General features: G+C 46.0%; 1 protein-coding gene across 4 annotated transcripts in view; it reads right to left on the reverse strand.

Moving 5' to 3' along the window:
* The window catches only part of PAX7 (paired box 7), a 128,572-nt gene that overhangs the window by 38,256 nt on the left and 64,792 nt on the right, over positions 1-25,524 (reverse strand). For 3 of the 4 annotated variants that reach the window (XM_067566910.1, XM_067566911.1, XM_067566908.1), the window contains exons 6-7: positions 9,084-9,249; positions 8,042-8,241 (exon numbers count right to left, since the gene is read on the reverse strand). In XM_067566910.1, coding sequence (XP_067423011.1) covers positions 8,042-8,241; positions 9,084-9,249 — 366 coding nt within the window. Of the gene's footprint in view, positions 1-8,034; positions 8,242-9,083; positions 9,250-25,524 lie in introns of all 4 variants that reach the window. The other variant, XM_067566909.1, reaches the window with a different exon arrangement.

Genomic DNA, 25,524 nt, shown 5'->3' on the forward strand with positions numbered 1-25,524 from the left:
AAATGCAATTCTAGCTTTACATATGTGATCATTACTATCTTGGCCCGGCTTCATGTCATACCCAAGATCTACTAGAGGGAGTTATAGTTGAAATGTACTGGGCAGGTCATAGATCTGTATGAGTCAGACATTTGGATATTAAGAACTAGGCTGAGGTATATGATTAAAAGGATCTACAGGAACTAGGAGTAATCATGGGTCGTATGAAGACTGTAATGGGGCCTTTTTCTCTTCTCCCCTTCATCTCTTTTTTCTTCTTCCGTTGTTCCCCTTCCTTTATTTCCTCCCTCTTTCTCTTCTCCTTTTCTCTCTCTCTCTCCTTTTCTTTTGCCTTTTTCTTGCTACTTAGATTTACGTGTGACATGGAAATGATGGGCCTGATCCTGTGCCCATCAAAGTCAATGGCAAAGCACCCATTGCATTCAATGCCTGAGGATCAAGCCTATTTTCTCTGAAACAGTTTGGCGTTCCTAATGCTTGTGTGTCTCAATAGTACCTCAAAACTCTCTCTCTCACTCTGTGTACACATGCACCCCTGTGTGTGTGTGTGTGTGTGTGTGTATACCTGTTCCTCATTTACACTAAGGCATCTTTACTCTGCCAGCGTAACATAACAGAGAATCAGGACATATATATGTATGTGCATAAGTTATATCTATATAATGTTATAGGTCACATTATTCTGAATATATTTAAAGTAATATTTTAGGGTGAGCTTATCAAAGCTATCTACAGGATTTGGGCACGCTGTTTCCAGGTGTTTTTTTTGCATCTAAATCCTTTAGGCAGCTTTTGAAATCTTGGCTGTAGTTTCACACCTAATAATTCTTGGGTATGATAGGAGATGCAGGGCCAGCCTCTGCAAATGCTTTCGCATGCTTCTACTCACACGGTGTCACTTTACTCTTGTTTGGAAGCTTTTTGCAGAATCGGGGCCGCCGTTTGCATGGGTCACATACATAATATATACAGGGGCACTGGAACAATTTTTATAGTGAGAGTGCTGACAGCCATTGAACCAAACTGTAAACCCTGTCTATGATGGAAACCACCTCAAGCCAGGGGTGCGACAGCACCCCTCACACCCCTAGCTCCAGCACCTATGACTATATAGAGAGGCAATAACACTGAATGGATCTATGGGGAATATATCTGGTTTGATCATATGGGAAACATTGAAAGAAAACATGTAAGAGTTGCAACAGCATCTCAGACTCCCCCCACATATGACTCCTTCCCCCACTCCTTTGCCCCTATAAACAAAGTAATTAGAAAGCAGTCAAATAAATATGTGTCTATTTTCACATGAGAAAAATGTTCCGTTCTCCCCTTTTCTCATTGCCTGCAGCTGAGGCGTCTAATTGACAAGAGCAGATGGCTTTGTTTGGTAAAAAACTTTAGTAGAGGGGGGGAAAAAGGCTTTGCAGGGCCACGTAGGTTAAAAATGTACAGAGACAGAGCAGCATTTGATACTGAGCAATGGAAAACGCCAAAGAGATCAGTAAAGCCAGCCTCTCCAAGGGGGCGAAAAGAGGGTTTCAGTTCCCCCCAATCAAAAGGACATTGATTTGATCACACTCACACACTCCACAACATGCAGGGTCCTGATGGGACGTGCACATGCTCCCAGCTCCCACATAAAAAAACCCACAGGACTGGCAGCCGCTTTTGAAGGGGTCTGGTGGATGGTGCCAGGCATGTGATGGCCTGTGCATCAGAGAATCCTCAGCTAGTCCAGGAGAATAATGTTCCCCCAGAGACACAGGAGATAAATACCAGGCATAATAGCTGAGCGGGGGGGCGGGGGCTGCAGCATGAATTCAAAGCTGGATAATGGACAGGAGGGAAGGGAAAGTAGGGGAAAGGAAGAATGGGACAGCGGGTTAAAAGAAAGAAAAGACAGAAAAGGGATGTAGAAGAAACCAGGAGAAAAGTGGGAAAGAAAGAAAAAAGCCTGTGTGGGATGGCACCGAAGAGCATCAGAGGTTAAAGACTATTAAAAGAACATGTTTCTACACTAAGATAAGCCAGAGAAATGAATCCTTATCCTTCCAAAACCAACCCTTTAAAATTCGAGTGAGAGAAGGGTCTCCTTTCAGGGAAACGGGAAATCCTTAATGCTTCCTCCCTCAGCAACTGTAATGCCAGGATGTTCCCAATCTGCTTTGAGGGATGGAAAGATTAAGAATAATAAAAAAATTGCAATAAAATATGTGTGAACGAGGGGGTAATTGTGGACAAATGCAGCATTCAAATTCATTTTTCAGCTCTTTTACACACCATTTCAATCTTATTTTCTGCTTGTTAATGAGATCTTGTTGGTTGGGGTGGGCAAGGCTGCCCAGTAGCGCTTGGGTAATTGCACATAATTTTCTCTCTACTAGTGATTTGCATCAGATTTTTTTTCTAATTCTTTGCTATTTAACCCCCCACCATCCAAATCTTGCCCCCTCCCCTCTTCTCCTCCCCCAGCCCAGCAAGACTAATTTTAAATGCTTATTATAGGCACAGTGTCTCCGACAAAAAGAAAGAAAGAAAGAAAAGGAACCAGACAGAAAGGTTTCATGTCACTGAACGAGCGAGGACTGTCTCTCCGGAGCCAGTCGCTGTGCTGCTAACTCCCCTCGCCAGCCGGCACCATGTCCCTCCCAACCGCCAGGCTTCCCAAAAAGGACTCAGTCAGCTAAACCCATCCTTCCACCAGCATCAGCCCACTTATGGACTGGATGCTTTTGGTCCATGCCTGAGCTGGATTCTGCACCATGGAAACCAATAGAAATGGCATGGTGGACTGCCGTGGGAGCAGGATTGGGCCCTAGATTGGCTCCTCGGGTGATGTAGACAAGAGATCATGATGCCCAGACCTCAAATGCCCCCAAGGATGATGGAGGGCAGGTGGGGGTCAGAGGATCTCAGTCACCTGTCCACTGCCCCCTTCCCTCTCCGCCCACCCACTCCTTGTGCTGGCGGGAGGCTCTGCAGGAGATGGTTATTCTAGCAAACAGGGAGCCTTGACAAAGGCAGGGAATGGAAGAGAAAGTCCTTCCCGTCTGGCTTCTGCTTCTCTTCTCCTTTTCAGGACAGGATGCTGAGTCCATCCTTCAGCAGGCAGTGCAGCGCAGTGGGTGGTGGCGAGGGGCTCGAGGGTGTCTCTCCACCCCCACCCCCCATTCTATGTATTGAAAATGACGGTGCATCTGGGGGAAAACATGCTTAAAAAATGGAGGCTGCTTCTAGAGGGAGGTGGCCACAGGCAGCAGCAGGCAACCCATAGGGGTATGGGTCAGGAGGGCAGAAACCAGAGCCCGGCTTGCTGCCTTCCTAAACGGTGTCAGGGAGATCTCAGGGAGCAGCGCCAGTCCACAGACCGGTCATGGAGAAACCCTGAATTAGGTGTCAGGCCGTCGGACAGATTCAGGCAGGGTACCAGGAGGGGTGTGCGTTTGGGGCTGGGGACAGCACCATGGACTCAGCTGTTTGCAAGGCCTCCCCGTGCTGCTGGGAATGGAGGGCCACGGTAAGTTGGCAGACCTGCTCGGGTTCCCTCCCGGCCTGTACGTGCCATGCTGTGCCCCTTCGAGCTTTCAGCCTGTGGGCTGTCACAGGAGAACCCTTGCACCGGGAGGCCAAAAGAAGGGTCAGCTTCACGAACAGGAAAACAACGTGAAGGAAATACAACTGGCAGGTTGAATTAGCTACATGGCCTGGCGTGATCAGCAAAGGTCACCTTCAGGAACCATGCACTCAAATGCAACGTGGAAAGCCAGACACCTGAGGTGAAATAAGGAGCAGAAGCAGCCCATGCATGAGGGCGACCCTGCCCCCTGCTCGCCCCCTCAGAAAGGGAAGGTGCATGAACCTCAAAATCACTGACAAATGCAACTTCGGTGCGTGAGATCTGGGGCTCAAACCTCTCTCCAGAAACGCCATTAAGGCAGCGCTACACTTCTGCTATGCTGGCCACGGGTGGATCTCAAAGCACATCGGAGATGTTAAGCCCCTCAGAGATTGCTTCCTGGCGTTATCCTCATTTTACTGATGGGGAAACCGAGGCACAAAGTGCTGATGTCACTTTCCCAAGAAATGGTGGCAGAGCCAGGGGGAAACCCGAGTCCCAAGCTTAGCCACGTGAGCACTCTGTGCTGAAGTCAGTGGAGTTCAGTGGCGTACCGAGGGTCTCCAACGCCCGAGGACCAAGCACCCCCCAGGTCTCATGTGCCGCCCCCCCTGCAGGATAGAAAGGTTCCCATCGCCTCCCCCCAGAAGCCCTGGGAAGGGGGGGTCTGTACCTGGGGGTGTGTGTGAGGCCTGGGGGGTGTAAATGCAGGCGTGGCTCCACCCCCCCCCTTCCCCACACTTACTCACTGCGGGGTGCCCACCTCCTGCTCCAGCCCCACAGCTCGGCGCCAGCTTGGACAGGGGTGGCCTCACCCCTGACCTTGGGGGGGGGGTTGAGCTGGCCCTTCACAACACGTGGGGGAGAGGCGCCCCCTCAGAGCCTCCTGTGTCCCCCACCTCCTGTGTGTCATGAAGGGCCAGCCCGGCGGCCCTCCGCAGACCGGTGCCCGGGGCCTGGCCCCCCATACCTCCCTCGGTACACCACTGGTGGAATTGCGCTGGGGATGAATGTGACACACAGAGTGAAAGCCACCCAAAGCCCTGAGAAAACAAAACCAACAAACACAAGGGGGGCGGTGTCTGAGATTCCCCACTACTCCTGATATTTCTGGAGTCGTCTTGATCTCTGCAGGTGGACTTGATGGGTTTGCAGAACACTTCGAAGGACTCAGAAAGAACATTTAGGGCCTCCACAATATCATTACAGGACATGTAAGTTGCCAAGTGCTCAAATGAAACCAATCTAAAGTATCCCCTCGCTCCATATTACACTGGTGAGCACCACTACAAAGAGATAGGTAGGTAGATAGATAGAGCAATTGTCTTGTAAAGGAAAATTAGAGGAGAGGGGTTTTGCTGCGGAAACAATACAAACATTTTAGTTTCATATTTCTGTGAAACAATTAAACATGTCCATTTAGCTGAGTGTCGAATACTTCATATAGCCTTATTCCCTAGATAACCAAGAGATGCTGGCCAAGATCATCACCAAGCTAGGTTGGCCATCTCCCCTGTTTCCCCAGCCTGGCCCCTTTAGCTAGACCAATACAATGACAGATCATTTTCTACCTGCATCATCCAGAGCTAGTTGCGTTGTATCAGAGACAGATAGATGGGAAAGGAAAATGCCCCACTATCCTTACAGACACGATTCCCTAGGAGCTAACAAGCCATCTTGATTATCATTCTTATTGTTCATTCATTGTGGACATAGCAAATAGATATACACTGATCAGAAACATTTGCAATAAATCCAGAATCTCTTATATTTTAATAGCTGCTTCCATCCTAAAAGATCCCAAGTTGCTACACAGGGATGTCTTCACACATCATTGCATAGCACCTACATCTGGGGTGGAAGCCCACCAATGACAGGTTAGAAGGGACATCTAATTAAAACTACAGGGGTATGTAATCAGACAGAATGTAATTACTCGAGTTGCAGTTCAGCTAGTATGCAACATGGCCAAAGCACCACGGGGACTCTTCCATGGTCATGAGTGGTTGGATACTCAGTTTTATGTCTTGTCAAGAAGGCGGAAACATTGTGCTTAGTCATGGACTTCCCTAGGAGCTCTGTCAACCAAGCACTGATCAGACCTCAAATGTAATTGTAATGAACTAGCTAGTGTATATGTGCACTGCTTTCCTGTACTGGGTAGATTCAGAGTTGTGTGTCATAGGCCTTGTACTGGTGACCACTAATGGAGATTCTCAAGTGGCAGAGGTCTGGGTTTCGGAGCAGAAGGATCTGAGTTCTATCCTGAACATTTCAAAATTCTCCATGATGGAAAATTTGGAAAAAAAATATTGTTTTGGATCAATTGAAATATTTTCATTTAGATTTTGGCTTTTTATAAATACATTCTAATATATAATATAATTTAAAAAATGTGAAATGAAAGATTGTTTCAAAACAAAACACCAAGACATTCTGAACAAAAAAAATCAAAACATTTAGTTCCAAAAATGTTGAAAAAGGGGGAAGTTTGCTGATCTGTGTAACACAGAAGGTCAGACTAGATCATCACAGTGGTTCCTTCTGACTTTGGAATCTTGGACTCTAGGAACTGGGACATTTTAGCATTGTTGGAACTTTGTTGTTGTTGCTGTTTTTCTCTTAAATTAAATTTCAGTGAAATCAACAAAATTTTGACAGAGCTGCATTATCCAATGGAAAAGGGTTCAGTCAAAGTTTTTCCAACCAGCCCTATTAATTATGCATTGTGTTAAAAGCTTTTTCCTGTATCAGTTTTAATCGTGTTGCACTGTTTCACTGAACAACCCCTTATTCTTGTACTATATTTACTTTCTCTAGACCAGTAACTGTTTTATAGACCTCTATTATGTCCCTTTTTATTGGCCTCTTCTCTAAACTAAACAGTTCCAGCCTTTTCATTTCAAATGCCTACCAAAAATCTCCCAGTAGTTTCAATTACATTATTCTGCACTTCCTGTCTTAAACAATGTGGCTGAACCCCCTTTTACTGTATGACACGGTACTATGTTAAAACACACTTGGGAGCTTTTAGTGTTCCTCAGCAGGGTCTACACGGACTAGTTAATATGCAACACATTGGTGCATTTTAGACATCACACCTGTAGTGTGTGTTACTCCACTGTGTAGACAAGCTCTTAAATAGCCACATTTTAGCTCCCAGGTCACTGTATTTTAATGGCGGGCAAAAGCAAGACCGCAAAGCGCTTTGGGATCCTTCAGGATAATAGATGCTGCAGGAGTACAAGTCATTATTGTTACCCATTAACATATGATAATTACATATGAACTTATTACAGCGAAAAGTAAATGTGCATTTGGAAGCCAAAGTATGACCAGCAAGAGAAGGAGAGAATTAAATGGTCCACGTGACAAGGCTGAGGGTATGTTGGATTGACAGAAAATTAGAGTTAATATCCCAGGTGATCCAATGTTAGAGGTTGGAGACACTATGAGGGCCAAATTCTCAGCTGGTGTAAATCCTTACAACTCCATTGACGTCAATGGAGCTCACCAGCTGTGGCTCCAGCCCTATGAATTTTTGAACCTTACCACACACTTACTTCCTGCCTTCTGCTGTCTGGGTCCCACAAGCCTGCTGCTGATGCAGCACTTAGTGGCTACACATTGCCCAGGGCTGCTTCTCCATTAGCCACTGCCCTTGAAAGCTGTGTGTGCACACTAACATCCAGGGAGAACCCATGACCGCTGCTTTTAGGAAGGCGGCTTAGTCTAGACTCTCGTGGTCCTAACTGGTTGTCAGGAATCCTACATTGTAGACTGAGCTCAGGCAGGGAGTTTGAAATTGCTGGTGTTGCACCAGGTGTGTGTTTGGCCTGGGAAGTTCAGTACAGATGTGCGCTGTTCTTTTATCTGAACAAATATATGGGGACGGTGTGTTTTCTCTTGTGCGGTTCATGAGGCTCTTCTTATTTATGATGGGGATGGGGTCATAAACAAAACCAATTACATCACGATTAGTTCCTGGTAGAGACTGAACCAAAAGCCCAGGTCCAGACATCCCTAACTTTAAAGGAAGTTCAGACCCTGGTCAGCATGGGAACGTCAGCGCCGGGCCCCCCTCCGTAATGGGTTGGAACAACCTCCCCTGTCTTGTTCCAGCCAACCCTTAACTCAGCGGCTCAAACGAGACTCCCGATATTTGGGAACAGACTGTGACATCTCAAACCCAGGGTCTGAGCCTCGTTACGGGATGCAGATGCTCAGATGCTACGGCAATGAGCTCAAGATGGATGGATGGACAGATAGACAGACAGACAGATCTGGGCTCCCCGAAGCATGCGACAATGACTCTTTCAGTAACAGTGACAGACAGCAATAGCCTAGAACCTGCCCTTTCCCATCGGAGCTGAGCTGGCCCCAGGCTCCTGGCTTGGAGAAGAAGAACGGAAGAGCACCGTGTACCTGTGGAGAGAGGCCGTTGCTGACGGGGTTCATGTGATTGGCGGGAGCTGCCGGGTTCATGAAACTGTCCGAGTAGCTGGAGAAACTGTGTCGGGCCCCATAGGCAGAACTGGTATCAGCGGCGGCGGCAGCTGCCAGCCCTCCCTGGTGCATGGTGGATGGCGGCAGGGGCTGGGGTCTGTGCACGGTGCTGCCCCCGTCTGTGAAGAAAGCATGCACAGGGAAACATTACTGAGAGCTGACCACAGGCCCCATCTGTATCCCCAGCCAGTGGGGCTCAGGATAACAGCCAGGAGAGAGGGAGCTGGCACAAACTAAAGAGGCATTTCAGTATTGTTTCCTCTGTTCCTTATTTTACCCCAAACTGTGACTGAACGTAATGTTCACTGACCAATGAGGATCTGAGAATCCTGGCCAGCACCCGACGTTATGCCAGCGTTCCCTCACCCAGCTCCGGCGATGCACCTCTGTCCTGTCCCACAGCTCCCTCTGCCTTCAGCACTGCCTTTCTACCTCTGCCAAAGCACCTGAGTCCCGCCCGGCACCTCTGCTAATCCAGTCCTTGGCTCCCCACCCAGCTCTGCCGATGCACCTCTGTCCTGCCCCGCCACCAACCCTGCTGTCCCAGGCCTGGGTCACACATGAGCACAAATGGGGAAATTATCTGGCAGGTTTTGAACTTCTCAGAATGCTGTGTGTGCGTCTGAGATGCAACCAGTATAAACTCATTCCCTGCAGTTATGCCAAGCTGGAGCTCTGTTCTCCACCAGGCCCCCTGGCTCCTGATCTCAGGACTGCTCTCTTTTTTACAGTACCAGCCTCCCTCCTGCAGGTAGGTCTCTAGGCCAGATGATTATAGATTTTTCTCCATTTGGATTTCTCAGTCTCCCTAGTTCTGCAGATCGAGTCGCCTGAATAAGCTCCAATAGGAAGATAGTGATGGGAACCCAGAATGTAGGGAGGTCTGGGGGAGGGGATGGAATAACAGATGAGACCAGACCAAGAAATAACTAACCCGTTTACTCTGGTAGTTGGTGCTCACCTTGGGAAATGGTCGTGGTTGGGTAGGTGGAATCTGGCAGCTGATAGGGGGGGAGAGTCGGCATTCCAGTCGGCGGAAAGCCCCCTGGCAACAGGTGATTAAAAGCTGCCAGCTGATTGGCTCCTGCTTGCTTGCGCCACCTGGCTCTTCGGTTACTGAACCACACCTATGATTGCAGAGAGGAAAGAGAAAGGGTGAATTGCACCGAGTTCCATCCTTTGCAGAGACTGGCGTGTTTCACCTTGATTTCCCACGCATTTCCCGGTCAGTATCGATCATAAAACCAGAGGAAGCATAGTGGGAGAGAGAGAGAGAGAGAGAATGGTCCAGTGGCTAATGCTTCCTGTGTGATCTTGGGCAAGTCTGTCTGTGCCTCAGTTCCCCATCTCTAAAATGGGGATAATAGCAGAAGGGTGAGGTGAGAATAAGTACCTTAAACATTGTGACGTGCTCAGATACTATGGTGGGGGGGCCCATACAAGTATCAACGTGAGCGAAAGAATAATTACTAAGCCTGTGTGTTCCAAGAGGCCCCTATAAAGTAGCCGCCCTGCTGCCATCTGCCTCATTATCTGGCACCTATGATTATGCTGTAGGATTAAGTTACCATCATGGCAACATGGCTGCGCTGGAAGAGAGGATAAATAGATGGACTAGCGTCACAGCTCCTATGTTTGACAAGCTAAAAAGACAAAACCAGACCAGAAGGAATACAGAGTTCTCCTAGCTTCTCTGAACTGCAACACATCAGCATGGTCAGCGTCCCAGCACACGGACTCACTGCGACATGCGCTGCAGCCAGTCTAAGTCACTGTGCATTAAAACAAGGCCAGTATTTTTGCATGTGCAAACCTGGGCTTCCAGCGCCCTATCGTCCTGTTTTACCTGTGAGACTCAAGAGAGATTTTCTAAATGCATACATCTGCCCTAAGGTGTTTTATCACACGCAATCTCCCTCCACGACAGTGTGAAGGGCTGCCCGAGCCGTTTCTAGGGGTTGGTTTATTTTATTTAATCGGCAAGGCTCTGAGGACCGATCCCTGTTTGGGGTTGAGAAGTATGTGGATAAGCTTTCAAGCCAGATGAGAATGCAGCTGCTGGACTCTGTGAGGCCTAAAGGGCTAGAAAACATGATTAAATTTCACAGCAACGAGAAAAAATGGAGCAAAAATCAAGAGTGAAAAGCATTCAGGGGGAAAAAAATCTCCTCCATCAGGCTTTCAGGCTGCTCAGTGACAGATTAGGAGCTGGGGTGATGAGGGGAGGGGAGATAGTTCCCAAGAGCACCCTCTGTTTTGGTGAACCAAAGCAAACCTCTCTTTTGTGCCTGTAGTGAAGACTCTGGGTCTGATTCTCCTTTAACGTAGGGCCCGAGTTAGCCCTTTGAAATCAACCGGGGGGGTTTTCCATGAGTTTTGGAACAAGCCCCTGATGAGTACAGTTCCTCATGGGCTACTTTGTGTCACCTCCGATCAGTTGAATTCCTGGGGGGAGGCGGGAAACAAGTTGTCTTTATGCTTTTCCCGTTTTAAGCGTTGCTGGATATCTCCAAGTGCCTGCGCTCTGCTAATGACTGGGGTGTATGCCAGGCCACAGTGGCTTCGGGAGGTTATGGTGACCGTGCAAGATTTTCAACGAAGGCAAGCATATGGACTCATATCTGGGGAGCAAGGCTGAGGCCCAAGGGCAGGGGAGAATTGCTGGCTGCAAAAGGAAGGATATGGGCTTGTTGCAGGAATCCCTGTGGAGATTCCCTGTCCTGTTATGCAGGAGGTCAGTCTAGATGGTCATAATGGACTTTCTGGCTTTAAAATCTATGACTCTGTGAAGGGATGGGGAGGTCCAATGGATGTACAATCAATATGAGCAGTCAAGACAAAGGGAAAAAACTCAGGGGTGTATATGTTTGTAACACGCTGGCAAGCTGTCTATCACATACTCTAGTGGATAACAGCCTACTATTGCTATCCTCTAACAAATCCTGTCGCTCAAGTGGTGTGGCACTGAAGGTTTCAGATTCAAGCCCTGCTGCTGACATATATGGAGGAAAGGTCAGTACAGGTGCACCCTGGATCATCACTGTGAAAAAGAAGGTGTGCCGATCCTCCATCGCCCTGTTCTTCACGCAGTCTTTTGCATCCGTGTAAAGTGGGTGTGCCAAATTATAAATATTTTGCACTTCTGTACACAGCTGGAGGGAAAGCAGTTCCCTGTCCCGCAAACATTTCTGAGATGAAGAAGAGCTGAACAGTCAAAATGTCAAACATTTTCACAAATTGTAAATCCCACACACACTTTGGGTTGGGCCAATCCAAACATTTCATTTCAATCATTTGGAAAGATTTCATTTCAGTTTTGACCGTTTTGTATTTTTGAAACAAAAAGCCATTTTGAGCTAGAAAACTGGAATTTTTCATTTTGAAAATGTCAGACTGCTTTGACGAATTTTAAACTTTATTTTCCAATTTTTTTTTTAGTAAAATAATTCAGAGAAACCCACCCCTTTCGCGCCCACAGCTTCAGTTTTGACCAACTGTCATTTACCAATGAAAATACGTTTTGTCAGAAAATACCCAACCCGCCCTACTCCCAGAGCACCTTTCATCTGAGGATCTCAAAGCACTTTACAAACAATTCAGCTACAACTAACGCTAAGGGCGTATCTCCATGGGGAAGTGTTACCAGTTATACTACAGTCATACTGGTATAAATCTCCATGTTGACACACTTATTCTGGAATAAGAGTGACTTTTTCCAGTTTAGCATAAATGCCTTCCAAAGAGACAAACTAAACTGAAAAAAGGCACTTTTATTCTGGAATAAGAGTGCCCACATGGGAGTTACACTGGTATAACTATAGCTGTTTAAATTCACGCCTTAGTTGATACTGGTATAACTTACCTGTGTAGACAAGCCCCAAGTGACCAACTAAGATTCAGTGTGGTCTAATGGCTAAGGCATTGGACTAGAGCCAGGCAATCTGGGTCTGCTATTCACCTACTGCATGGCACTGGGTAAATGATGTGCCTCCTCCCACCCGTTGTCTGCCTTGTTTAATTAGAGCACAGGTTCTCTATGGCAAAGATTGTCTTTTACTATGTCTGTTCTGTGAGTAGCGGGGAGGCCTGGCTCTCCCTTTGTGGCCGCTAAGTGCTATTGAAATACAAATAATAATAACCCACACTCTGTCATTTATCAAAAGAATTTAATTTCTTTTTCTCTTTGTGGGACATTCATGCGAGCTCGTGATTTTTTGGGCAGTTATTTGTTATTTTAAAATAATCAATGAATTCCCCCCCCCCCCCCCCCATCTCATTTACGGCATGGCTTGCGCTGCTTTGTTGTGATCGGTTATATAAATCAGGTTGTATTTTTTCTGCTTCTTGACTGGATGAGCGTAACTCCGACAGCCAAGGATGCTTGCAGAAAGTGAACTTTAAGTTTGCTTTCTTTGGATGTTGGAGCGTGGAAGATTAACATTAATTTTTGGTGCATATTCACGCTAGTGAGACTTGACTGCAAAGCAGACACAAATGGGGTGCAAACATGGATGAAATTAATTGATTGAGCAACATAGGAATTGCAATAGTGGAACATGGGTCCATCTAGTACAGTATGCTAATTCCAGCAGTGGCCAGCACCAACCTCAGAGGAAGAATCTTTGCAATTGTAGTTAGGAGATAATCTTCTCCCAGTGCAAATTTCTTCCTATATTTAGAGACTGCCTTATGCCCTGAAGCTTGAGGTTTTATAGCTCCTCTAAAGGTCTTGTTTTAAAAAAATATTTACTATTCTAAATCTGGTTATTCTTGTTAGCCATACACATATCTCATTCTTTTCTGAATCCTGCTTCTGAGTGAAATCTTGTGGCAATGAGTTCCACAGTCAGTTGTGCATTGAGTGTTTAATTCATGGGCAAATTTCTGCATTACTTACAACTCCACTATGATATTGTTATTATACCCATATTATAGATCGGTAAACTGAGACACAGAGCTATTATGTGATTTATCCAGTGCAACGCAGTAAGTCAGTGATGGAGCTGAAAACACAACCCAGGAATCTTGACTTCCAATTCCTTGCTTTAATCACAATAATCCACTCTACTTAGATTCCCCATGTACAGTTTTTTGCATCCATTCCCAAGCATGACCTGGTAAATCAAGGACCAAGTTGAGGGTCATGGAGATGAGTTTATAACAAGATTCATAACACTTTGTAAGCTCTTTGGAGCAGGGATTGTCCTTTTTTTCTGTGTTTGTACAGCACCTAGCACAGTGGGGTCCTGGCCCATGACTATGGTAATGCAAATAATAAATAATACTAATAATTTAACATTTAATTTTCCACTGGTCGTACCAAGTAGATGCTCCTATTCTTTTCCCTGGTTGTACTCTCCTCTCCCTCCCTCCCCCCACAAAATCCTAATCATTCATGCTAACAGGGCATCTTTCCTCTGCTTTTGACATCACCTGCTCCTACTGCAACAGTTGATGATGAGCCAAGAAAATTCAGAGTAATTGGTTAGCTGTGTTAGGGGGCAGACAAAGAAGAAGACAAGGTCCCTGACTGGAAGTGCTTCAGTTCAAACCCAGAGCTGGAGCCGGTGAAGAGATGAAGATGATGCAGGAGGAAAGCTGTCTTGGTAAAAATCTAGTCAATCGCTCAAGAACTCAGAATCAGAAGAGAAAGCGAGTTTGCACTCCAAGGGAGCAAAAAGCCACTTCATTGAATTCTGACACTTTTCTGAAGTTGGACAGGGTGGGAAAGTTCCTTTTTATCACTAAGAGCCAGATGCCGGCAAATCCACTCTGGATTAGGAGTTTTAGGAGAAACACATGGAGTGGGATGCGTAAGCAACCTACCCACAAATACTCCGGTTCCCCCTCGGGTGATTTTGTCTGGGGGACTGGCTAACATATGATCAAAATGCAATTTTGGAGAGATTTGCATTGTATTATGTTACATCACGTAAGGTTATTGTCTTCACTCTCATACGCACATGCGTGTGCACACACACACAAGATCAAAATTGAAACACAAGACTCCCTGCTGCAGCAGTGTCGGCGAGTCAACCAGAGAGCTTACAACTGTGCAAATATTGTGAGGGCTTGGGAATCCCATTCAAGTCCTCCCCACCCCCAACCCTTCAAGGCTCTGTTGGCCTAATACTGTACAATCATTGGAAATTCAACCCCTGACGTCAATGCTAGAAGGATCAGGTCTTACCTAAGCGCGCACCTGCTTATGTTTCTACTCTTACTGCTCCTTCCCCCGCTCTCATCTTTGCACATTTCATTCATCTCACCCACCCACACTTGGAAGAATCACTAACCTCCTATCTTGTCACCAAAGACCCTTCCTTTTCTCCCTAAGATCCCTCCTTAGAATCATAGAAGATTAGGGTTGGAAGGGACCTCAGGAGATCATCTAGTCCAACCCTTAGAAGCCTTAAAAACCTCCTCTTCCTCCAGTCCATCCCACACTGATCTGCTCCCCAGTGTTGTCTCTCAACACCCTCTTGCACCCCGTGTTTTGTTTCTGCTGATTTCTGAACAGACCTTGTCTTCTTGATATGGAGACCTGACATAGCCCTTTGCAGTGCAATACAATTGATCAGGGTGGCCAAAGGTTATTTTTTGTTTACTCTGTCTGCTGCATTGTACAGATGCATTTCACATTTCAAACTAGCAAGTGCACGTAGTTGGAGAGGAAGGACAGTCTTGTAGCTAAGGTACTAGACGAGCACTCAAGAGATCAGCTCCGTCCTAGGCTCCCTGTGTGACCTGGGGGAAATCACTTAGCATCTGATCTGCAGTCAGTGGGAGTCTTTAAAATGAGGGTAATATGACTTCCTTTGCCCTGCTCTTTGTTTCATTTATTTAGACTGTAAGCTCTTTGGGGCAGGGGCTGTCTCTTACTGTGTGTATGTACAGCACCTAGCACAATGAGATCCCAGTAGCTGGGGTCTTTAGGCCCTGATGGAAACCAAATAATAAATAGTAATTATAACAAGAAACACATGCGCACCAAAGAAGCTTCACAACTGCACACTGGTGATTCCTAGCTGAGGCTGGCTAGTGAATGATATTAAAGTCTTTAAAACAAAAACAAACAAACAAAACAGCTGAAACCATCCACAAAGGAATTTGTAGGGTTTATCTTCCTTTGCAGAGGAAAGGACATTTCATGGCTGAAACAGGTTGATTCTGCCCTTTATTTATAAGCCACGGAAAAAAAAAAGAAGATACATTCCAGCTAATGACGTTAGCAACTCTTTCCCTCCCCCTCTTAAAGGTGGCTCAAGGCTTTATGCTTAAAAATCATTTTATTGGTAGTTAAAATATACAGGCTGAAGCATCTAACACTTCAAAGGGAACCTGCTTTCACTTCACAACAGTTGAGGTTTTATCAGCCACTAAAGATTCTCCTGCCAGAAGATCCTGTTACCACCATGTTAAGCCCAGGGTGAAGGCCATAGCTGCTAAAATCAGACCATGGTTGGGGGAAAAGAGGAAGCAGTCTTGAAGCTGTCGGTCTGCCTGCTGTGGCATTGTTCCCATCCATAGGTCATCGGGATGGGCTTGGACAGAACTGCTTAACTAGTATCTTCCTTTAGGACAAGCTGTCTGGCACTTAGAAAAGGGGCTGCGCAATGTGCCTGGAAGCAGATGGACATGCATGTCCAGAGTCTGCCTCTTTTATAAAGAGGTAAAAGGTCCCTTGGGTTCATTCATCCATCCACTGCCGGAGGATCCCACACAGTGAATTCCCTTATTTCACTGAAGATGCATAGGACCTGGGAGCAAAATTGAGATCACTGCAGGCAGTATTTTGCATCCGATAAAGACATTTAGGATCTCTACCCTAACACAATGTCATCAGTGTGATATAGAGAAGTGAAAGGTTACAAGGAGTTGATTACTGTTCCAATATCCCTGCATGACGTTTCTTACTCCAAAAATGTATTTAATTTTGGGCAGGGCCTGAGCAGGGTGTTGTCACTTTTCATTTTACAGACAACGCTGATAGGGACTTTGCCTCTTGTATTATTCCGCATTGCCTCTCTTGGATTTATAGTCAGAAAAGCGAGTGGAAATACAGCAGCTCCAACTGGAAAGAAGATTCTTTTAACTGTCTGCAGTACAGGCATCACAAGGAAACCGAGAATCAACCCAACTTCTTTCTTCCTCTTGTATCCCTAACGATACTAGAGATTCCACAACTGCGACTTGGTGGCCAATTTCACTGAATGTGCATGGGACAGATTAGAACCCAGCTTGCTCTCCCATAGCTGCGCTATCTTTGCAGGGATCACCGGTAAGGAAAATAGGCTTGTTTCAATAAAGATAGTTGGTGTGACTTGCAGAGAGCAGATATGTGGAACGAGGAGGTGCCATTTTTACACCGTCCCTTTCTGGTCTAGCAAGCACAAAGAAAACCCACCTCACTGCTCCCCTTCCCGTTTGCCCTCATGGCAGTGATCTTCACGGCCTGTCAGGGAGAACAAGGAGACAGAGTCCCAATGACTCTACGTGAATCACGCCATGGAGCATGTGCTTACACAGGAGCAGGTGGCATGGCATTCCACCCCAGAATGCCCAGCCAATCGCTGTGCGGGAAACTCACAGCTGTGCAGAAAGTCCATGCACAAAGCCTGTGCACCAGGAAGCCTTTACGCCATTCACATCCAACACCTATGGGCCTAATATTTGTGAGGCACTTTGTGAATTACGGTGCTGGGGCCCACATAGCTAGATAGACACAGGGGACCTGCGAAGTGGAAAGTAACTTGAAAAAAAGTTATTATTTGTGTTCCCGTAGCGTCTAGAGGCTGCAGCCAGGATCAGGGCCCCGCTGCACTGGGCAGGTATGTATATATAGTCAGAGACAGTTCCTGCTCTAGGGATATTTCGTTCTAATTAAACAAAGGGTGGGAGAAACAAAGTGTTCTCCTTCTCCTCCCCACTATACAGATGGGGAAATGAGGTACAGAGAAACTAAGAAGCCTCCCCCAGTCATTCAGGGAGGCTGTTGCAGAACCAGGAATTGAATCCAGATTTCCTGCATCCCAGTCCAGCTCCCTACTCCAAAACCACTCACCCCCCATCTTAGCAGTTCGGACAGATTTGGTTTGAGTTTTGGACAAAGGTTAGAGCTGGTTCTTATTTAAACTCATCCCACGCACCCGATCCTGCCAATGCTTGCACTAGATGTTCTAGCCACTTGTTCCCACCCGGTTACAGCAACACTGCAGAGACAGCTGCCTGCCGGGGAGGCTGGACTGAATTATCCCAACAGACATAGAGATCTGGGTCAGCTCCCACAATTTGTCAGACAAGGAGAAGGAAGGGAGGTCAGGAAGAGCCCCTCGTGGGAAAGAAAGGCCGCTGTGTTCCTCCTCAGCATAATGAGGACTTGATGTTGGAGGAAGATGGATAGGAGGAATGAGCGGATAAATGAAAACAGGGATGGAACAGTCAACTCCAGCGCTCATCCTCAGGCAGAAGGGAAAAGGTGCAACATGCGTTTGCTTCCACATGTTCATAGAGTTGCAGGAATCAGGGATGGGAAAGACCTAGTTAGCCATCTCTGGCTGAATCACACGAAGAGTCCACTGAAGTCAACGTGGTGACTTGCAGGCATAACTAGGGGGGGCCAACCCCCCAGGAGTGTCCTGGAGTCTCCGGGAATGAAAGATTAATCTTTACTTAAAGATTATGTCATGCGATGAAACTGCCAGGAATACGTCCACCCCAGGCTCAATAATTGCTCATGTGACTAAGGTTTTGCATGGTCGCGTCCTTAACTCCTAGGGACCAGGGCAGGATTGTATCCTATGGGGCATTTTTGTGTGTATGCTTTGTCCAGTCTAGCTGTAACTGTCCCAAAGGATGGGACTCCCATCACCATCTAGTCAGCTGAGAGGGTTTGAGGGTAGGTTTCCAGAATGGTGGGGACCTGGGGGTGGAAAAGGGCTTTTATAGAGCTGGCTGAGCTGAGTTATTATTCCTGTCTAAATGTTTGCTTTTTAAGGTGGGTGAGAGGAGTACTGTATTGGGAATGTAACTGTCAGGTCTCCTAGAGCCTTTGTATAATTGTCTTTAGTATTATTTACAATCTAATGAACTAACAAATAAATAAATCACCATGGGCCCTTTCCCTGATCACCCATCTAGAGCACTAATTTTGAACTCATACGTCTGAGGAAGGCTTGTCTAGTGGTTAGAGCACTAATTTGGGATCCTGGTTCAAGTCCCTGCTCTGACACAGGCCTTGGGCAAGTCACTTGATCTCTCTGTGCCTCAGTTCCCCATCTGTAAAATGGGGATAAGGCACTGTACTACCTCACAAGGGAGTTGTGGGCATACATGCAGTAAAGCTAGTGAGGTGCACAGATGACGGTGCTGGGGCCATATAACTACCTAGGACAGCTAAATAAAGCTACCCATATGCTTCCTCGGTCAGAAGATGAGAAACGCAGGGAAGACAACAGAGAGGTACAGGCACCAGTCACATTATCATCATCATCACATATTAGATTTTGACAATTCTCTACAGATTTAACAAGTGGTTTATAAATATGTTTAGATATTAAGCATCTACGTTTTAAACAAAGGATTGTATCTACCTGTACAGGTGTTGCTACAGAGCAAAAACTGTGCACGGGCTAGCCTCTGTGAACTAGACTGAATCCAGGAGTAACAATACCAGTAAATACAGCACAGTGCGGGCTTCAGTGCAGGAAGTACATGCCCGCCATAGACCCTGGGTATATACTTGTCTCACTAGCCATTCTGAAGCCATTGTTCCCTGCTACTGTTCCCTGTGCTAGCTGGATTCAAGTTAGCTTGAATGGGCTAGCTATGTCTGTGCAGCACCTAGCACAATAGGGTCCTACCACTTCTGGGCGCCTACACAAGATAAATATGAAATATTCCTATTAGAGCTGATTGAAAGATTCTTTACAAACAAAAGTATGCAGTTAATTTAGCCTATTTTTCTCTCTGAACATCCTAGCATCTTAGCTATTTGTATCTACTGAATGGGTTGGACTGAATAGTATGGACTGTTTGTCGACTGTTTACTTCAGCTAATCATTGTTTCGGATCTTTCACTGGATGCCTGAAATGGTCTTTAAACAAGAGGATAATGAATAGCAAAGAATGAACAACAGATAATAAATACTCTTGTCCATTCATAAATACACTCATTCACATGTAAGTACAAATGCTAATACAACGAATAACCAATTTCCCAAGCACTTATGCAGCCAAAGATTCATCCATCTGCTTATATGGTCCCAATCACCAGTATCTGAGCTTCTTACACTCACTGATGGATTTTATCATCAACACACCTGTGTGGTAGAAAAATATCCCTTCCATTTTAACAGAGGGGAACTGAGGCACAGGAGAAATTAAAAAAATGTGCCTAAGGCAATACAGAGATCTTCCGTCTGAGCCAGGAATTGAACCCTTGGCACTGGAATCCTAGGTCTGAGCACTGCATATTGGTGCATCTTTCCTATGCATCTGATGAAGGATGTTACTAATATTTGTATCTAGCAAATAAAAATGACTATAACAATGGTTGGAATGAACAGCTATTTGGAATATGAATGAATGTCTGCAAACACTGTTTTTGCAGGGTCTTCCAGCTCTAGAATGTATATACAGAACTGCTTAAGGATCATTTCAGAGGTCAAAAGAAATGCTGTTAAATAAATAAAATGAAGAATAAAATCACTATTTTCAGTTATCTATTTATCTCCCGTGCAAACTGTATGTCCTGGGGATAAATGGGGAAGCTGAAAGACACTAGAATAAATTCACTGATGGCATAAAGCAGTTGCATGGCAGCATGGTTGTTTTTTTTTAAAGTGCTTGATCTCCGCCTGAATGCCTGGCCCAATCTTAACAGTGCTACTGTTGCATTTAAGCCTTCCAAAACAGGCTTTGATGTTCACACCTTACCAAGGTGAATACAGTGTTGGAGAGTAGATTTCCCACTGCTATTGTTTGGCTGGAGATAGGCTTTAACAACAGAACAGCAGCACATTGATTTATATTGTGGAGATTTCCTTTGCAACAGGGAAAGCTATGAATCTTTTAGAAAAATAGCTTAGGTGCTGTGGAAAATAGATAAAAGATTAAAATACCTTGGCAAACGCCAGGCTCGATTCTAATAAACATTTTTCATTTTTAACCACAATAAAGTCTACTAAATTGGTGCCCTAATAAATAGTAGGCCTGCTTAATTTGGGCAATTGCCAGGGGAAACAGATTGAATGCCATTCATTTCACTGGCTCTAGGCGATGGATAAATGGCCCACTTATTTGCTTTAAAATGGCACACGGGGTAGTGGCTGAGTTGGAACCAGAGGTTCAGTTTAGAGAAAGTGTATCTCCAAAGCTCACCTGAACCTTTCTGGTCTGATAGTTGGGCTGGAAATCGTGGGATTAAAGTGCTATCTCTTGAGGCCTCTACAATGTCCTTTTTCTTAATACAAAGAGCCAATACCTCAGCTGGGTGTAAATTGGCATAACTTCCCTTACTTTAATGGAAGCAAGGCAGTTTATATCAGCTGAGGATCAGGCCTGATGCTCATCCACCACCCGTTCATCTGGGCATCTATACCATGCTCATGACTGTGGCATCTGAATTCCTCGTAAGAAAATAAAATAAGTAGCACGTTGTTCAGTGGTTTCTTCTCATGCCCCGATGACCATGAAGTTGGTAGCTCTGGGTTCTGACTCAAACCAAAAAATGCAGAAGGGTCTGTGAGACTGAAACAAGCAACCTGAAAGTTTAAACAAACTTTCCTGAACCTCAAAAAAGTTGCCAGGTGGAATTTGAGGTAAAAGCCTGTTCCAGTGCTTATTTCATCTGAACTGGTTCTGCACGCTTACGCTCAGTAGTTAACAAGTGTGAAATGGATCACCCCTTGCTGCTGTAAATTACCTCCTATGTTCATTTCATATGGATCCCCCCGCACTATGAAAACTTCTTATTCAGTTCTGGCTCGCGCTGATTTCAGTAGGGGTTTTGCCTAACCTAGGACTGCAGGATAGGGCCTGTGATGGGCTTTAAAAAGAGGAACCTGCCGTGCACAAGTGGGGAAGCCATGAGAAAGGAGTGACTAGAGTGGCTCCTGAAACTGCAGGAGGAACTTTCATGCCAGAAACTTCCCATTTGCCCTGTGGAGGCCAGCAAACCCCAGGGGTAACCCCGATAGGGAGGGGCTGATTGGGCTACCCAGCCATGAGGTCTCCAATAAAGCTGCTACCAAGCACCTCTGAAGTAAGGCGGCGCCTCGGACATTTTCTTGCCCTGTTGTTGACCCTAGATAAGGGCTTGGTTTCTGTAGAGCTGAACTTTTGCTTTCCCTCCACCCAGAAGCAAAGTCAACAGGTTTACAAAGATAGGGCCACTACCAGGACTAAGAGTCTGCGGCCTATGCTGTGGTGGAAACTTGGGTATGACAAGGGACCCCAGCCCAGCTAGGGAGACACCCTAGAGAGACTTTTTCTACAGGGCCCGCTACGTTTTTTTGGAATGGTTAATACACTTCATGAAATCGGAGTGACTCTCTCCAGTAAAATGCCCTTAACTGGCATGTTTCTGTTTCCATTTGGGGCCGCACCAGTTGCGAGGACTCGACAGTGTATTCCAAAGAGCATGTGCGCAATTCAAAGCCCATCCGCGGGTCTGTGCACAGCCGGGCGGGACAACCTCGCAATTCTTAGACATGATCTTTAACTTTGCAGAATCCAGGTGGAGAAGAATTGCCTCTGTGGTTTGGGTGCCGTGGAGAGCAGAAGCATTTAGCGATAGAGTCAACCTGGAGAGCTGGAGTGTTTTGCTACGTGGTTTATTAAGTGGCTAAGGGACAGATGTGGGGCTTATTTGGAGGGCATGGTTTGGGGCAGGGGAGTTGTGGGCTTTCCTTTTATTTTACCCATATCCATTTCTATTTCAACTCCGTCTGGGGAGGTGGGAATGAACCGCAACAATCCGGTGAGTAATGCAGAGCAGTCCTTACTGCTTTTAGCTCGTGGAAGGCTCTTTTCAACTTGGCTGGGTTAGTGTTCTAACCTCACCCCGACCTCTCCCGGGCAGCTGACTGTTGACTGGCATGCCTGTCTATCTATTTCTTTGTCAGCCTCTCGCAGTGCATGGGCGCACACAGGAAACGCCACTGAATGCCTGCCATAGTGCCAGGGGCTACGCTCTCTGAGTGCCCCCCCCCGCATGTGTGTGAGAGCCATTTAGCGGGCAGCGTGCCACAGAGAATGAGCACGCCAACCTGGCCTCTGCCAGCAAGCGTCCCTGATCCTGAGCACAGTCTCTCACTGCCCCCCGGCCGCTGCCAAAGACACAGGGCAGCTGTTGTGTCATAACCTCATCGCGGCCCCCATGCAAGAAATGCAAACTAGTCGAACCCTGTGGAAGAAAGAAAACATTCTCCACTGGCCTTTGAGAGTGAAGGGATTGCATTAACAGAGGCCGTTTGGAAAAGACTGAAAGAGCTTTGCAATCCAATAGTCAGGCAGGTTGAATTAGATTCAAGCAGCCTCAGATTAACACCCAGATCTGGGGAAGATATTGACCGTCCCCATACAACGCCTCCAAGTGCAGAAGGGCCTCAGACTGACCACTAGCGAGCTCTGCGAGACAAAGGGGGTGAGGGAATATCTTTTATTGGACCAGCTTCTGTTGGTGAGAGAGATGAGCTTTCGAGCTGATGCGGAGCTTTTCTTCAGGTCTGGGAAACTCGCAGCACCTTGCATTTAGCAATGACTCTCTGAGTTAAAACAACCAGAGTCCTGTAGCACTTTAAAGACGAACACATTTAGTTTCTGCAGGCGTAAGCTTTCGTGGGCTGCGACCCACTTCGTCAGATGTCTCTGAGTTCGTTTCCCAGACCTGAAGAAGAGCTCTGCATAAACTCGAAAACTTATTTCTCTCACCATAGAAGTTGGGCCACTAAAAGATATGACCTCCCCCCACCTTGTCTCTCGAATACCCTGGGACTGAGATGATACAACAACACTGCATACAACAGACTCTGCCACAGAGAGACATACAAGCCCCTGACCACAGTGGTTCTTGTCGGACAGACCATTTGGCTCCCCAGCACCCTGACACATCACAGGCTGCTGGCATCCTCTTTTACCTGCTGGGAACTGGACCTCAGCTTAGAGGTCTTTCTATAGCTGGAACGGGAGGGGACCTGGATTCTATGGTCCAGAACCTTAGCTGCTGGAAATTATTATTGTTCCACTGAAGTCAGTGGACACCATTGCAATCAATGAGCTATACCGATTTGAATCACCTTGAGGCACTTGCCCTGCGCTCCTGCATTACTGAATTATGCAGAACATCATCCTGTAGTAAAACTAGTCAACATCTTTTAACCAAAAACAACATTTCCAAGAAAAATGTTGTTTGGAAAATGTTCAATGGAACCGGTGTGATTTCTTTGAATTGTTTTGTTTTTCCAGAATTATCAGAGTATTTCAAACGTTTTTGGCGTTTCTTTTTCAATGGGGCGGAAAAAACCTCCGCTTTCTCTCACTGTCCAACATTTTTCTTACTGAAAAAAGGTGGAATTTTTTAAAGCAAGACAAAGCGAGAGACTACATCCATTTCGTCTCACTTTTCTTTTTTAACGTTCTCCTGGTTAAAAAAGCCAAAAATGTTGTAAAAAATGAGAGTGCATGCGAGAGGGCTTTTCCAAAAAACGGTAAATGAAGAAATCTGAGTTTTGAAACTTTTTCACTGAAAAATGAAAATTTTTGTGAAAAATTTCAAACCAAATTAAATGACAAATTTTTTTTTTTTTGCAACACCCCATTGGCGTTGTTGACCAACTCTAGTGCATAGGTCACTTTATGGCTATTGGTTCAGTACAATATGAAACCACACATAAAATACATGCTTTTACGTGAGCATCCTAGCTGAGTGCAATCTAGGATTATAAACTGCATGGAATACTGAGCTGATCTGAGCTCTCTTTCTATACAGGGCACCCATTTTCTACTGTACAGACCAAATGCAACTGCATCATCCATTAAAAAAAATAAATCCGTAGATTTCCCGCATCGCCCCCTAGTTTTATGTTGTAAGAGAATTAAAGATCTCTTGGGGCATGAAAATTCCTGGGAATTAATAACAGTCATCAGCACCTCTGGGCATCAGCTCCTTCTACTTCCTCTTTCATTCCCAGGAAGTGCCCACTGCTTCAGTTGTTGGGACTAGGATTGATTTACTCACTACGCCCAGCTGGTTGCGGTATGTCAATCTGATTCACTCACAAGCAATGGTGAGTAACAAAGGTTGCTGTGTGTTTTTTAGAATGCTTCCAGCAGGGTTCTGGGAAGGCCTGGTGTGATGATAGTTTGGGACCTCGGGAAACTTAATTGACTTGTTTTAATGGCAGGAGAAATGGAGCCCAGTTGTTTACACTGGGCCCTTTGCATCATTGCCCACTTTTGAAAACGTTTTAATTGCACAAATCTCCAAGTCAACTGAGAGGCCGACGGCCACTGATTCCCCACTTGCTGGAAGGATTTTTGGTACTTTCTGGTGAATTTTAGCTTATTTTCTCTGTCATTTTCTTCAGTTATCAACTAAGAAATCAAGAGTAGCACTTAGACACCACAATGATGTGCGCTTTAGAAATACTGTTAGCTAGATCAGCAAGCAGCAGCATATCAGGGAGGAACCATGGTTCAATGGATTGGGCACAGGACAGAAACTCAGGACAGCTGGGTTCTGTTCTGGGCCCTGCCATGCGTTTCCTGTGTCGCCCTGGGCAAGTCGCTACAAGAGCCGGTCTATTTTTCATGCACTAGGCTGGATCAGAGCTAGCACGGTCTATCTTCTTGAGCATGGAATTACATCCCCATCTTGAAGTGCAGACGTGCTCCAATGAGCAACCCGCACGGCAGTGGCCCCATCTGAATGCCTGACATCTTGCTACAATGATCTTAACTGGAATGGAGATTGAATGCAAACACTTGGTAGGAAGGGTCCCACTTGACACCCAGGGGTTTGCTTGTTTGGGGTGGAAATGGAGCAAACGAGACAAGAGTTACCCAGAAAAAGGAAACCCCCAATGTGTAGAGTTGCTGTAGGAACGCAAATAAGGACATTGTCCTGTTCCCATTCAAGTCAATGGGGATTTTGCTGTTGGTTTCACCGGCAGTAGGAACAGGCCCTAAGAATCTGAGTCAAAGCCCACGGAAGTCAATGGCAGCCCTTCCACTGACTTAACACACCTCTGAATGACTTGTATCTTTGACACTGTTGGTCCCTACGTGCGGGACCCTTGTGGCCTGATTGCATGGATGTTACTATGGCCCTATCGAAAATATTGCTCGCTCTTCAATGATCTTCTTAGCAGATGAGAAATAGGATCTCACCACGGGCCCCG

Source organism: Emydura macquarii, unplaced genomic scaffold, assembly GCF_026122565.2.
Source record: "Emydura macquarii macquarii isolate MOO-44397 ecotype Brisbane River unplaced genomic scaffold, CSIRO-AGI_Emac_v2 contig_2768, whole genome shotgun sequence".
Classification (NCBI taxonomy): Eukaryota; Metazoa; Chordata; order Testudines; family Chelidae; genus Emydura; species Emydura macquarii.